Source organism: Myodes glareolus, chromosome 2 (genome assembly GCF_982192425.1).
Source record: "Myodes glareolus chromosome 2, mMyoGla1.1, whole genome shotgun sequence".
Taxonomy (NCBI): Eukaryota; Metazoa; Chordata; class Mammalia; order Rodentia; family Cricetidae; genus Myodes; species Myodes glareolus.
The window spans coordinates 89,579,593-89,592,868 of NC_142027.1; the positions used below are offsets into that span (position 1 = coordinate 89,579,593).

The following is a 13,276-nucleotide window of genomic DNA, read 5'->3' on the forward strand; positions in this document are numbered from 1 at the left end:
GCAAGAACGGCCAGTGCTCTTAAGTGCAGCCCCCTGGGTTTTACTTGTAGGTTGTAGAAATGTTAATAAAAATCTAGTAACTTTGGTTTGTTTTTTTTCACATGCAGTATTATGTGGAAGTTTATTTTCCACACCAAAAATCGAGGAGGTAAGTGTTCTGCTCAGATTACTTCCGTTATATAAGTTGAGAATGTGACAGTGTTATCCCTTTAGCTCGAGAGTTGCAGATCTGCACTTAGCATTATGTGGTAAATAAAGTGTGAATGAAAAACATAGTCACCAGTGTTTCTGGACATTAAACTGTTGTCTTTTTTTGTAGGGCCAGACACCCAAACCCATTTCTGAAAGTCTCGGAGTTGAGGTGGATCCTGATATGTCTTGGTCAAGTTCATTAGCTACACCACCAACCCTTAGTTCCACTGTGCTCATAGGTAATGGTGACAAATGTGTACTGCACTGGATGAGGTAGCTGAGGCTGCTAAGTTGTCATTTCCAACCTTGTGTTAGAAAGAAAACATGAGGGAGGACTGGAGAGATGGCTCAGTGTTTATGAACATCTGCTGTCTTGTAGAGGACTCTGGTTCAGTTCTCTACCATGTGGTGGCTCACAACTGTCCATAATAACTCCAATTCCAAGCCAGGTGGTGGTGGCACACACCTTTAATCCGAGCCCTCTGGAGGCAGAGGCAGGTGAATCTCTGTGAGTTCGAGACCAGCCTGGTGTGCAAGAGTTAGTTCCAGGACAGGCTCCAAAGCTATAGAGAAACCCTGTCTCAAAAAACAAAACCAAAAAAACAAAAGGTTAAAAAAGAAAGTAAATGTGAAAGCTGACTCAGATGTTACTGTGTGCTGAATATGTTAGTAGTTCAGAATAATTTTCTTCTCTATGTCGAAAATGCTATCAGAGTCACACTATTGTCATCTGTGTATAATAACTTCATGTACACGTTTACTTTTATGCGCATTTACCTTCTGAGTCATCTTGCCAGACTTCAACCAGGACTTGAATGATTCTAGCCAAATAGCATTTCATTTTGGTCTGTTTAGCCAGAAGTGATTGGACTTTATTTTATTGCTTATGTGAAATAATAAAGTAAAAGGGCTGAAAACTAAGAAGTAATTAACATTAATTATGCCTTTAGACTGCATCATTGTCTAAACAGAGCATAAAGTTTCCCAGGGAAGTTTTGAAGTCACAGCCTCTTTCATTAGCCATTGTAGAGAATATTACCATAAAGCTCATGTCACCAAACCACCATTTCTAACCACCATGCAAGTGGCATTAAGAAACAATGTGACAAGTCAGTCCAGGTCAGTTTTCCTCATTGCTGGCTTTGGTCACTTAATTTTGTTTCAGATGTGCCTCTTATCAAATAATGTGAGGGTGGGATTGTTTCCAAAAAGAAGTAAGTTTGTCTATTAATTTTGGTGTACAATATGTAATACAGAGCCAGCAGTGGTGGTGCACACCTTTAATCCCAGCACTCAGGAGGCAAAGGTGGGCAGATCTCTGTGAGTTTGAGGCCAGCCTGGTCTACAAGAGCTAGTTCCAGGACAGGCACCAAAGCTACAGAGAAACCTTGTCTTGAAAAAAATCAAACAAAAAATAATACAATATAGTGAAATTTAATTTCTTTTATAGCCCGAGATGAGGAAGCACGAGGAATTGTGTATCCTGAAGACTCTCCTGCTGTAAGTCAGTGTCAGACTGGTGATACTCATGACATTCCTCATTGAGAATATCTTCACTTTGTGTGAGTGTGTGTGTGTGTGTGTGTGTGTGTGTGTGTGTGTGTGTGTACACACAGCCAGGGCTACCTAGAGAAACCCTGTCTCAAACAAAAAAATATTAATTCTCAGATTTTACATGTATATATTTTGATCATATTCACCCTCTTCCTCCTCCAATTCTCTCATGATCCTCCCTAACATGACCCACTCCCAGCTTTATATACTCTTTCTTTAGTTTTAAAATGATCCCCTGAATCCAACTAGTGCCCCTAGATGCAAATGAGTGTGGGAACACACATTGGAGGGTGAGCAGCCTACCAGTGGCCATTCCCTCTACCCAAATGATTCTCTTTCCCCAGTAGCCATCAGCTACCAAAGCTCCTCAGCTGGTTTTTGTTGCTGTTTTGGTTTGAATTATTTTTTGTTTTTGGCATTTTTGAGATGGGTTTTGCTATGCAGTCCTGGCTAGCCCTAAACTGGTTGAAAATCATTCTGGCCTCAAATTTGTAATCTTCCTGACTCTGCTTCCCACGTGCTAAGATTATATGTGTGTGTCACTATGCCTAGCTGTCCTGCATTTCTTTAAAACTACAATTTATAATTTTCCTAACCTTCGGGAATGTTTCTAAGCCTGATCCCATATGTAATTTCTTCCTAAAATGTTTTCTGTCTTTGTGTTTGGTAACATGCATATATATGTGCAACAAAGGGGTTATACTAGTTAATGATTTTGAAAATAATTTTAGCAGATTTTGAGAAGCTACTTTTCCAACCACAATGAAAGTCTGAAAAAGAATGATAGATCTCTTCCCTCTGTGACTGACAGTGAAAACAAAAGCCAAAGGCAAGCTTTTAGTCACGGTAAGTATTTCTGTTTGGTTGGGCCACTGATCTTAATTGATGTCATTGTTCTTTTCTTCAGGAGAAAGCCACTGCTTTCTTTTCTTGACCTCTGACATCATGATACAAAGGATAGAAACTAACTTGATAGATTTGTTTCCTTCTTCCTCGTAGTAATACAGGTTTGGTTGGCTACATCTGAGTTGACAGGTCTTAGAATACTAAGTTGGGGAGATAGCACTTTCAGAGGTGCCCCTTAACTGTGTAGACCTGATAAAAGATGTATTAGAGATTGGCATCCGAGTAGAGACTTTCAGCACATTGGGAATGGGTTTTAGAACAGCGACTTGCCAGAAAAAGAACTGGCATTCAGAATAACCCCTTGTTGCATATTTGTGTATTATTTAATATGAATCATGTCTGAGAAGATTTGTGAGTTGTATTATAAATGTTATAATATGCTTTTGTTTTGAATTCTAACAGGATTGGAGAAAATGTTAGGGGATTCATCTGGCAAAACAAACAGCTTCAAAGATTGCCTTCAAAAGACAATGCCAAGTGTTGTAGAAGATTGGGAGACAACTGCAGAAACTTCTGAAGAAGATAGTTTCTCGTTATGTTTTCCTAAGCATAGAAGCAGAAGTCTACAAAAAATGAGAATGGGCAAGAGCAGGAAGAAAATTTTCAGTGATGTCAGAATTGATGAGTTAAGTGAAGAAGCTAGAAGATGGACTGGTGAGAAACATTCATCTGCACTGGATATTAAACCAAGCCACAGTGATCCCGTAGATTCAGATGTGACAAACCAGAAGCCCTGTAGCAGTGGAAATGAGAAAATCTGCAAGGAAGCTGTACAGTCTTCTGGCAGTGGGTGGTCTCAGCTAACCCTCTCTGGTCTGACTGGAACCCAGATGGGAAAAACACCTCTCCTGTGTGTTTCTTTTAATAACCAGGATAATTCAGAAAAAGACTTCATAGATACGAAGAAAGAAGGTATTGACTCTGTTGCTTCAGAAAACTCTTTACCTCATGTTTCTGTTCTTTCAGAACCGGAAAAGGTGATCAGTGAGAAAACTCTGGGAGATAGGGCACACGAAGGACAGCATCTTGACTCACACGAGGTCTCCATTGCAGGGAAGCAAGCAGTGTCTGAAACTTGTCAAGCAGCCTGCCTGTTTCAGAGTGTTGGCAAGTCTGTGTTCAGAATGAGAGAGCCACTTGAGGAGTGTCTGGGCACTGTTTTCTCAGAGAGTGAGACCAGCCTAGCCGCCACAGAAAAACCTGGCGCCTCTGACAGTGTGTTGGGAACGTGTGCTGTGTGCTCACAGACCGAAGAACCTGGCGCCTCTCACAGTGTGTTGGGAACGTGTGCTGTGTGCTCACAGACAGAAGAACCTGGCGCCTCTCACAGTGTGTTGGGAACGTGTGCTGTGTGCTCACAGACCGAAGAACCTGGCGCCTCTCACAGTGTGTTGGGAACGTGTGCTGTGTGCTCACAGACAGAAGAACCTGGCGCCTCTCACAGTGTGTTGGGAACGTGTGCTGTGTGCTCACAGACAGAAGAACCTGGCTCCTCTCACAGTGTGTTGGGAACCTGTGCTGTGTGCTCACAGACAGAGACTTCTTTGTGTCCCAGTTCAGTTGACTCTGGAAGCTGGCCAACAACTCTCACTCGTACTTCTGCAACTGGGAAAACTGCAGGTTTAATATCCACTCTAAAAAACAAAAGAAAAAAGTTCATTTACTCCGTAAGTGATGATGCATCTCATCAAGGAACAGAAATACTGGCAGGCAGAACGTCAGAGCTCACTAACCCTTCAGCGCAGTTTGAAGCAAGTGCTTTTGATGTGCCATTCACATTTACATATGAGAATTCAGGTATTCCTTTTTTTTTCCCCCGTCTAGGATATATATAGTTTTATGGATGAGGTTAAGTTCTCTAATTTGACTATGCGATTTTTAAAATTTTTTGAAAAGCAACACTTCCTTTTTTTCTGTAGTCTTTTAGGCCTCCTATTAGTCACAGACAGTGCTTATATACGTTTTTGAGACTTTGGATTCAGGGTTTAGAAGTGTGTCTTTCAAACCTGGTGGGTCATTTTGCACCAAATACATATATATATATATATAGATATATATATATATCTATATATATATCTATATATATACACACACACACACCATTGACTTTTTTTTAGTATTTACTTATTGTGTGTATGTGTAGAGGTCAGTGGACAACTTGTCTGAGTGGTGCCTGACCTATCATGTGGGTCCTCAGGCTTCATGACAAATGCCTTTACCGTTGAGCCATCATGCCATTTGCCCCCGTTTTGTGCTCTATGCTGGCTTTGAACATGGATTATCCTCCTACCTTAGACTCCCAAGTAGTTAGGACCACAGACAAGTGATGCTATACACATATATACATTAGGAACCTGCCCACTTAACTCCTTCTTAAAAGTGTTTATTGTGTGAAATTGGAAAACTAAAAATGTTCTTTATTTGGGAAGCTGAAGCAGGAGGATCATTTGAGCCTAGGAATTCAAGGCCAGCTTGCAGAACATAAGGGAGACCTCTGTTGCCTCCATTCCACCTCTCACCCCCACAACCCAAAGTCAGTTTTAGCTCCCCAGGAGAAAATGTAAATGGATTGGTGGTCCTAGAGTACTGGAGTGTTGTTTGCACTCCAGGAATCTACCTACCTCGGTTCCCTTTTCTTTTTCTTTGGTTTGATTTGATTCTTCCAGCCAAGGTTTCAATGTATAATAATCCTGGCTGTCCTGGAACTCTCTTTGTAGACCAGGCTGACCTCGAACTTATGGAAATTTGCCTGCCTCTGCCTCCGCTCTGTTCCCAACCTTACAGTACTGGAGTTGACAAATACACACTGCCGCACCCTGTTTTTTATGTGGGCACTTTTGGGTACCAGGAATTTCAGCTCAGGTCTGCACGGCATGCACTTTACTAACTGAGCTGTTCTCTCGGCTCCTTCATCTAGACTTAGTAACTTCAAAATTGCAACTATATCAGGTTCTGGTTTTTTTTTTCTTTTCTTTTTTTTTTTTGTTTGTTTTGTTTTGTTTTTCGAGATAGAGTTTCTCTGTAGCTTTGGAGTCTGTCCTGGAACTAGCTCTTCTAGACCAGGCTCTCCTCGAACTCACAAAGATCCGCCCGCCTCTGCCTCCCAAGTGCTGGGATTAAAGGCGTAAGCCACCACTGCCCGGCTCAGGTTCTGTTTTGAATCTGTTAATCGTTCTTGCTCTTCTTGTTAACGTGATAAAAGCATTGAGTGGATGCAATTAGTAGTAATTTATTTATCCTATTCTGTCGCTCTGTATTCTTATGTTTAGGTTTATCAGATTCTTCTGTCATAAGAAGCTCCTTACAGAATGATCCTGAAGAGCCATCTTTGTCCTTGGCCAACTCTTTTGTGACTGCTTCCAATAAAGAAAGTAGTCACACTAATGCATTAATATCTCAAGATCTCAATGACAAAGAAACAGTAGTCAGTGAAGAAAAACCAGGGCCATATACAGCACTAGAAACTGATTGTCTGTCATGCTTGCCCGAAAAGCAATATGAAAATGATCAGAAGAGCCCCAAAGTTTCAAATGGAAAAGAAAGAGTCTTAGTCTCAGTCTGTCGTCCTGCGGGACAGCATGCAGCAGCAGTACAGCCCAGCAGCACTAGCTTTGAATTACAGGAAGACCCCATCGGTGGCCATAACAACACCAGTATTAAAGTAACTCCCAGCTCAAAGATGCCTCTGTCAAAGCCAGTTGTGGTTTCCAGAGGAAAAGTGTGTAAAATGCCAGAGAAACTGCAGTGTGAGTGTTGTAAAGATAATACTGAATTAAGCAAAAACATTCCCTTGGGGAAAAATAAAGTATGCGTCCTAAGTGAAAATTCTAAAACCTCTGAGTTTCTGCCACCTGGCAGATATGTGACCAAAGTGTCCCCCGCAAGGAAATCTCAGTTCAGTAAGAACACAAACCTAGCGGTCATAAAAAAGGACCAAGAAAAAAACGCTTTTATCTCAGAAATAACAGTCAATATGAGTTCTAAAGAACTTTTCCCAGAAAATGAGAATAATATTGCCTTTCAAGTAACTCATGAGAGTAATAAGATTGTTTTAGGAAGTGCTATGGAACTGCAGGAAGAAGACCTCAGCCACGCAAAAGGGCCTGATCTCCAGAACTCTCCTACAGCAACAGCAGTAGATGAAGACATAGGTGATGAGCAAGCAGCCCGTGCATTGATAACAAAAGACTCAGATTCCTCAGCTTCAGTCCATGAGTGTACAAAGAAGAGTAGAAGTGCCATAGAGCAGCATCTGAAAGGAACTGCAGACAAAGATTTAACACTGAATTCCTCCCTGGATGTGAAGTCAGATGGGAACAATGACTATACAGACAAATGTTCATGGTTTTTGGATCCAGTCTTTAGCCATAATTTTGGAGGTAGCTTCAGAACAGCTTCCAATAAAGAAATAAAACTTTCAGAACATAATGTCAAGAAAAGCAAGATGTTCTTTAAAGATATTGAAGAGCAGTATCCTACTAGTTTAGCTTGTATCGACATTGTTAATGCCTTACCATTAGCAAACCAGAAGAGACTAAGTGAACCTTATACATTTGATTTGCAGTCAGTTACTACCGTGTCTGCCCCTTCTCAGAGTCAGGCATCTGTTTTTTGTGAAGATACTCACACATCACCCCAGGTGTTATCTTCAAAGCAAGATTTTCATTCGAACCACAGTTTAACACCCAGCCAAAAGGCAGAAATTACAGAACTTTCTACTATCTTGGAAGAATCAGGAAGTCAGTTTGAATTCACACAGTTCAGAAAGTCAAGCCGTGTAGCAGACAATAATGTCCCTGATGTGCCTGGAAACCTGATGGTTGCCACAGGTACCACTTCTGAGGAGCGGAAAGATGTTGATCCTCGTCTCACAATGGACTCCTCCTCTGTTGGTCACACGGATCACAGCAAGAAATTTAAAGGTTCTGTTGGTGTTAAACAAAACTTTTCTTGCCTGTTGAAAGACAATTGTAATGAAAGCACATCTTGTTTTTTAACAAATGTAAATGAAATGGAGTTTGAAGGATTTCGTTCAGCTCTTGGCGCAAAGCTTAGTGTGTCCAATGAGGCGCTACAGAAAGCTGTGAAGCTGTTCAGTGACATTGAAAATGTTAGTGAGGAAACTTCTGCAAAAGTAGACCCAAGAGCTTTCTCTTCAAGTGCTGATCATGATTCTGTTGCATCGGTGTTTAAGATAAAGAAACAAAACAGTGATAAAAGTTTTGATGAGAAAACTAGTAAGTGCCAAGTAACATTACAAAATGCTGAAATGACTACTGGTGGTTTTGTTGGCAAAAATCCTGAAAATTGTACAAGAAATACAAAATATGAAGATAATTATGCTGATTCTCAAAGAAGTACTTATAAGTTAGAAAACTCTGAGAGTAGTAAACCAAGTACAGGGGTCACAGTTGATATTCAGAAGGATGGCGGTGATTTACCATGTGCTGCTGATCAAAGCAATAAGTATCCTGAGTCATGTACCCAGTATGTGAGGGAGGAAAACACACAAATTAAGGAGTGTATATCAGATTTAACATGTTTGGAAGTCATGAAAGCTGAGGAAACATGCTGTATTCAATCTTCAGATAAAGAACAATTACCTTCTGGTAAGATGGAGCAAAATATAAAAGATTTTAATATATCCTTTCAGACAGCAAGTGGGAAAAATATCAGAGTCTCTGAAGAGTCATTAAGTAAAAGTGCGAATATTTTAAATCAAGGGATAGATGAATTGATCATCTTTTCAGATCCTTTGAATTCTAAATTTCATTGTGGTATAAATAAGAACAAAATGGATATTTCATGTCACAAGGAAACTACCAGTATTAAAAATGTATTCAAAGAACATTTCCCACTTGGGACTGTCGGTCAGTTACCAACTCTTCATCAGCATCATGAATGTGAAATAGAAAGTACCAAAGAACCTACTCTGTTAAGTTTTCATACAGCTAGCGGGAAAAAAGTCAAAATTACACAAGACTCTTTGGACAAAGTAAAGAACCTTTTTGATGAGACACAATATGTTAGGAAAACCACCAGTTTTAGTCATCAAGGGTCAAAACCCTTGAAGGACAGAGAGAACTTCAAAGAAGGGCTTACATTAGCATGTGAAACAAATGTTGAAATCCCTGCCTCAAAGAGTGAAGAAATGCAGAAGAGCTTTGGCTCTAAGGAGACTGGAGTGCCACCCAAGCAAAGTGATCATTTATATAGGCAGACTGAAAATCTCAAAACATTAAATGGTACCTCTTCTGATGAAATAGAAAAAAGTTCTACAACCTTCTGCATTAGGCAGTTGTCTTCCTCAGTCACTGAAGATTGTGCTTTGGCATGTGACACAGGACATGGCAGGAAAACTTGTGTCTCTGAGTTTTCTCTACCCAAAGGCAGAAAACAGCTTAGAGAAGGACTGGGGGATAAACTTGAAAGAAAAAATGCTGCTGAAATTGACTGTGTAAAGGAACACACTGAAGGCTGTGCTAGAAATGCCTCAGATGAGCATAGTTCCGACAGCATTAGAAACGAAGTTGGTACAAACTGTGCGTCTGAAAATCAGGCTTCAACCCTCTTTAGTGACCCTGGCATGTCTCGCAGCTGTCCATCCCAGTCTAGTTTTTGTCACTCTGATAACATGCATAATGATTCAGGGTATTTCTCAAAAAATAAAATTGATTCTTACACTCAGCCAGACATGAAGAATGCTAAAGACAGTGCCCTTTTCCCCAGTGTGTCTGCTACAGAAGAAGTAAGTACATACCCACAAACTGCAAAGGAAAATACTTGTGTTCAGAAACTTGAGACTAACTCTTCACCCTGTGCAAAAAGAAACGTAGCCATTGAGTTGGCTACAGGAGATTCAAGAAATTTTAAGGTAAGCTCACCTGTGGTCATTACATCTCATTCACAAGAAACTGTAAAAACAGTGAAAGAGATTTTCACAGACAACAACAATAAGACAATTAAACAAAACACAGAGAGTAAACCAGATACTTGCCACACAAGCTGTCATAAAGTATTGGACAATTCACGGGATTTTATACGTCCTAGCTCTTTAGATGACAACTACATAAACTCACATAAGACTTTTGTTTATACCCAGAAAGAACAAATTTTACAGCATAATAACCAAAGTATGTCTGGACTGGAGAAAGCTCAAGTGCAGCCTGTTAATTTGGGAACTTGGGACACATGTAAATCTGTAAGGGAACTTCCCCAGGCAGCCTGTCCTTCACGCACTTACGGTATTTTTAGCACAGCAAGTGGGAAAGCTGTGCAGGTATCAGACGCTTCATTAGAAAAGGCGAGGCGAGTGTTTGCTGAGGTGGATGGTGCTGCTAAACCTTCCACGGTGCCTCTGGAAAGTAATGAACAGTCTGACAACTCTGTGAGAAGCGAGAACACCCTGGTGCAGAACCCTGAGGGTATGTGGTCACTTCCCAAAACCTGCACAAGCAATGTCAGTGCATCTGTATTCTCTGGATTTAGTACAGCAGGTGGAAAACGGGTCACAGTCTCAGAAAGTGCCTTACACAAGGTTAAAGGAATGTTAGAGGAATTTGATTTGATCAGAGCTGAACATACTCTCCAACATCCATCTCCATCTGAAGATGGATCAAAAATACCTCCTCAGTCTTGTGTTGAAAAGAGAACCCCAGAATATCCTGTAAATTCGAAACTGCAGAAAACCTGTGATGGTAAATTCAGTTTACAAAATAACTATAGAGAAAGTGGCTCTTTGGGCACCACTCACACTATTGAAGTTTTTCCCCAACTCCCTCGGCTTAAGGAAGACACACAGTTGGTATTAGGAACCAAAGTGTCCCTTAAGAAGGCTTATCTTTTGGAAAAGGAACAAACCTTACCTCAAACCATAGAAGCAGAAACTGGTAAAATGGGAGTTTCTGATGTTCCTGTGAGAACAAATGTCGGAGACGGTTGTACTTCCGCTAAAGAGCCGGAGAATTACTTTGAAACAGAAGCAGTGGAGATTGCCAAAGCTTTTATGGAAGATGATGAGCTGACGGATTCTGAACCAAGTCATGTCAAACACTCACTGTCTACCTACCCCGAAAACGAGGCTTTGTTCAGTTCGAGAACTAGGAAAAGAAGAGTGGCTGTTGATGCAGTTGGTAAGGATTTACTTTTACTGTGGTCTACTGGCCTCTGTCTCAAGAGTTCCGTCCTCAGTAGTATCACAGGTTAGAGTGTTTAAGACTGTTTATTTTCTGTAGAGTTTGGAGGACAGTGATTTTGCCCTTGATATCTATAAGTCTACAAATAGGTTATATTTTAAGGCTCTTTTAGTGTATTTTTAGAGGTTGCTAATAGTTGCAGTTGAGAAATTATGCTAGGTGTACTGTTAACATTTCCCATGTGTGTGCAGAGATCCAGTTCTCGCAGTTAGAAACTGGCTTCTAGAATAGCTTCTAGTGACTTACTGAGGGAGTTCGTGGACTACTTAGTTACAGCACTCTTCGTGTTACCTCATTTCTCTGAGCCTGTTTCCGTATCCATAAAATGTAGTTACTACCTCTCACAAGAACTGTAAAGATAAAATCGTGCTTACTACTACCAGGCTTAATATTTGATAGCTGTAATCCCAGCATTTAGGATCCTAAACAGGAGGATTGCCTTAAATTCAAGGTCAGCCTGGGTTAAATAGTATAACTCTACCTCAAAAACATCCATCAATTAATTGATTAAATTTTTTAAATCACAAAATTTAAAATAAGTTATTAAACTGACCTTGACACATTACTTATCTATGCAGAGAGTTTAGTGTTTGCTTGCTTCCCTCACAAATATTTTAAATGCAGTGGTTTTAATAAATAATGCCATATTCTTTTTCAGAATTTTTTATGTATGTGGGTGTTTTTCTTGCATGTATATCTGTGCACCATATACATGCCTGGTGCCCACCAAAAGAGTGCATTGGATCCCCTAGAACTGGTGTTACAAAAAGTACCAGTGCTATGTGGGTGCTAGGAACTGAACCTGGTTCCTCTGGGAGAGCAGCCAATGCTCGTAATCCCTGGGCCATCTCTCTGGCCCTGTATCCTACTCTAAATGCCATTAGATAATATTCTAGTTTCTCTTTTAAGTGTATATCTAATGTCTTAGTGAAACTATTAGTTAATTCAAAATGTCTCAGACTAGAAAGGATCTTTCAAGTATTGGATCAGCTGACACTGCATTCATGATAGATGTCAAAACTAACATTCCATTCCTTAAGTGGGTGATTTAAGCAAGCTTGTGGACTCAGAGTGTCAGAGTTACCATATATCTTCTGATCGAGTCCTGTCATATTACAGAGTGAGGCCTGGAAGTCAGTTCATGACAAGCCACCCTGCCAGAAACAGGCTCACTTCACCAAGCATTCTACAAATGTACTTTATAATACTTAAATGGTGGTGTTTTGTTTTGTTTCATTGGTTAACATGTTTTAGTTTTAAAAAGTGAAATCTAAGCTTTTGAAAGATACAACTGGTATAACATGATATTACAAACATGTATGGAATTTTCTTTCTAGGACAACCGCCAATCAAAAGAAGCTTATTAAATGAATTTGACAGGATAATAGAAAATAAAGGAAAATCCTTAAAGCCTTTAAAAAGTGCTCCAGATGGTAAATTTGTTTTTATTCATTTCTTTCCTCATCAAGTACTCTGCCTGATGCTCTTAAACTTCTCTCTCAGTTCTTGTGTCTGCAGAGTGGTTTAATGTTACACATTTGCCTTTCTTGTTACGTGGATGTTTCGTCCATGATGCCTAGTAGGGCACTGAGAAAACTCTAGTTGCAAAGGGTAGGATGCTTATGAGATAGTGACTGTAAACTTAATGAAACTGGGGACTTACAGCACCTCACCAAAGTTGGTCTTTTTAAGTCATGTGATCTCAGCTACCGAATGAGATGGGCATTTTTTAGTTCTAATTTGACTCCATCTTTCAGTTCACAGTATATAATTGATTCCTTTCCTCTTCATCCCCTACAGTCTTCTGACTTTCCTCTTTCTCTTTTTTCCCAACAAAAACATTTGTGTAGTGGTGTGTGTGTTTGTGCAGGAGTCTGTGCATATGACTGCAGTCCCCAGGAGGCCAAGGCCATCAGGTTTCCCAGAGGTGGAGTTACCTTTAGTTGTGTGCTAGGAACTGAACTCAAGGTCCTATACAAGGACAGTCAGCACCTGTGAGTCCTCTCCACACCTCCAAGTTGACAAATTTTGTTGCCCAGCACTATCCACCTTTGCCAGTGACATCACTTCTTAGTCTGCAAAGTCTTACTTATGAGAAAGCATACAGAACCAGATACAGACTTACCTAAATTCTACTTGTTGAAAAGCTAAATGTTACCCCAGGCAAACATATTGCTACTATCCTCCTTGTAGTCATACCTTATTTCATTTATTTAGGAAAAACCTTGAGCTGGTGAAGCGGTTCAGCTGGTAAAAGCACTTACCACCACCAAGCCTGGTGGCCTGAGTTCAATCCCCATGATTCACATTCAGAAGGACAGAACCGACTTCCCAAGTTGTCCTGTCATCTTTACCTGCACACCATCATACACTCATGCACACACAATAATAATGCTTAGGAAAATCAGTTCTTCTAAAAGGGCAGAAGT

General features: G+C 40.3%; 1 protein-coding gene across 1 annotated transcript in view; it reads left to right on the plus strand.

Annotated features, from left to right (window-relative positions):
• The window catches only part of Brca2 (BRCA2 DNA repair associated), a 42,914-nt gene that overhangs the window by 9,478 nt on the left and 20,160 nt on the right, over positions 1-13,276 (plus strand). Inside the window, 7 exon segments of the mRNA XM_085685242.2 lie at positions 108-148; positions 320-431; positions 1,643-1,692; positions 2,481-2,592; positions 3,055-4,449; positions 5,922-10,784; positions 12,185-12,280. Coding sequence (XP_085541368.2) covers positions 108-148; positions 320-431; positions 1,643-1,692; positions 2,481-2,592; positions 3,055-4,449; positions 5,922-10,784; positions 12,185-12,280 — 6,669 coding nt within the window.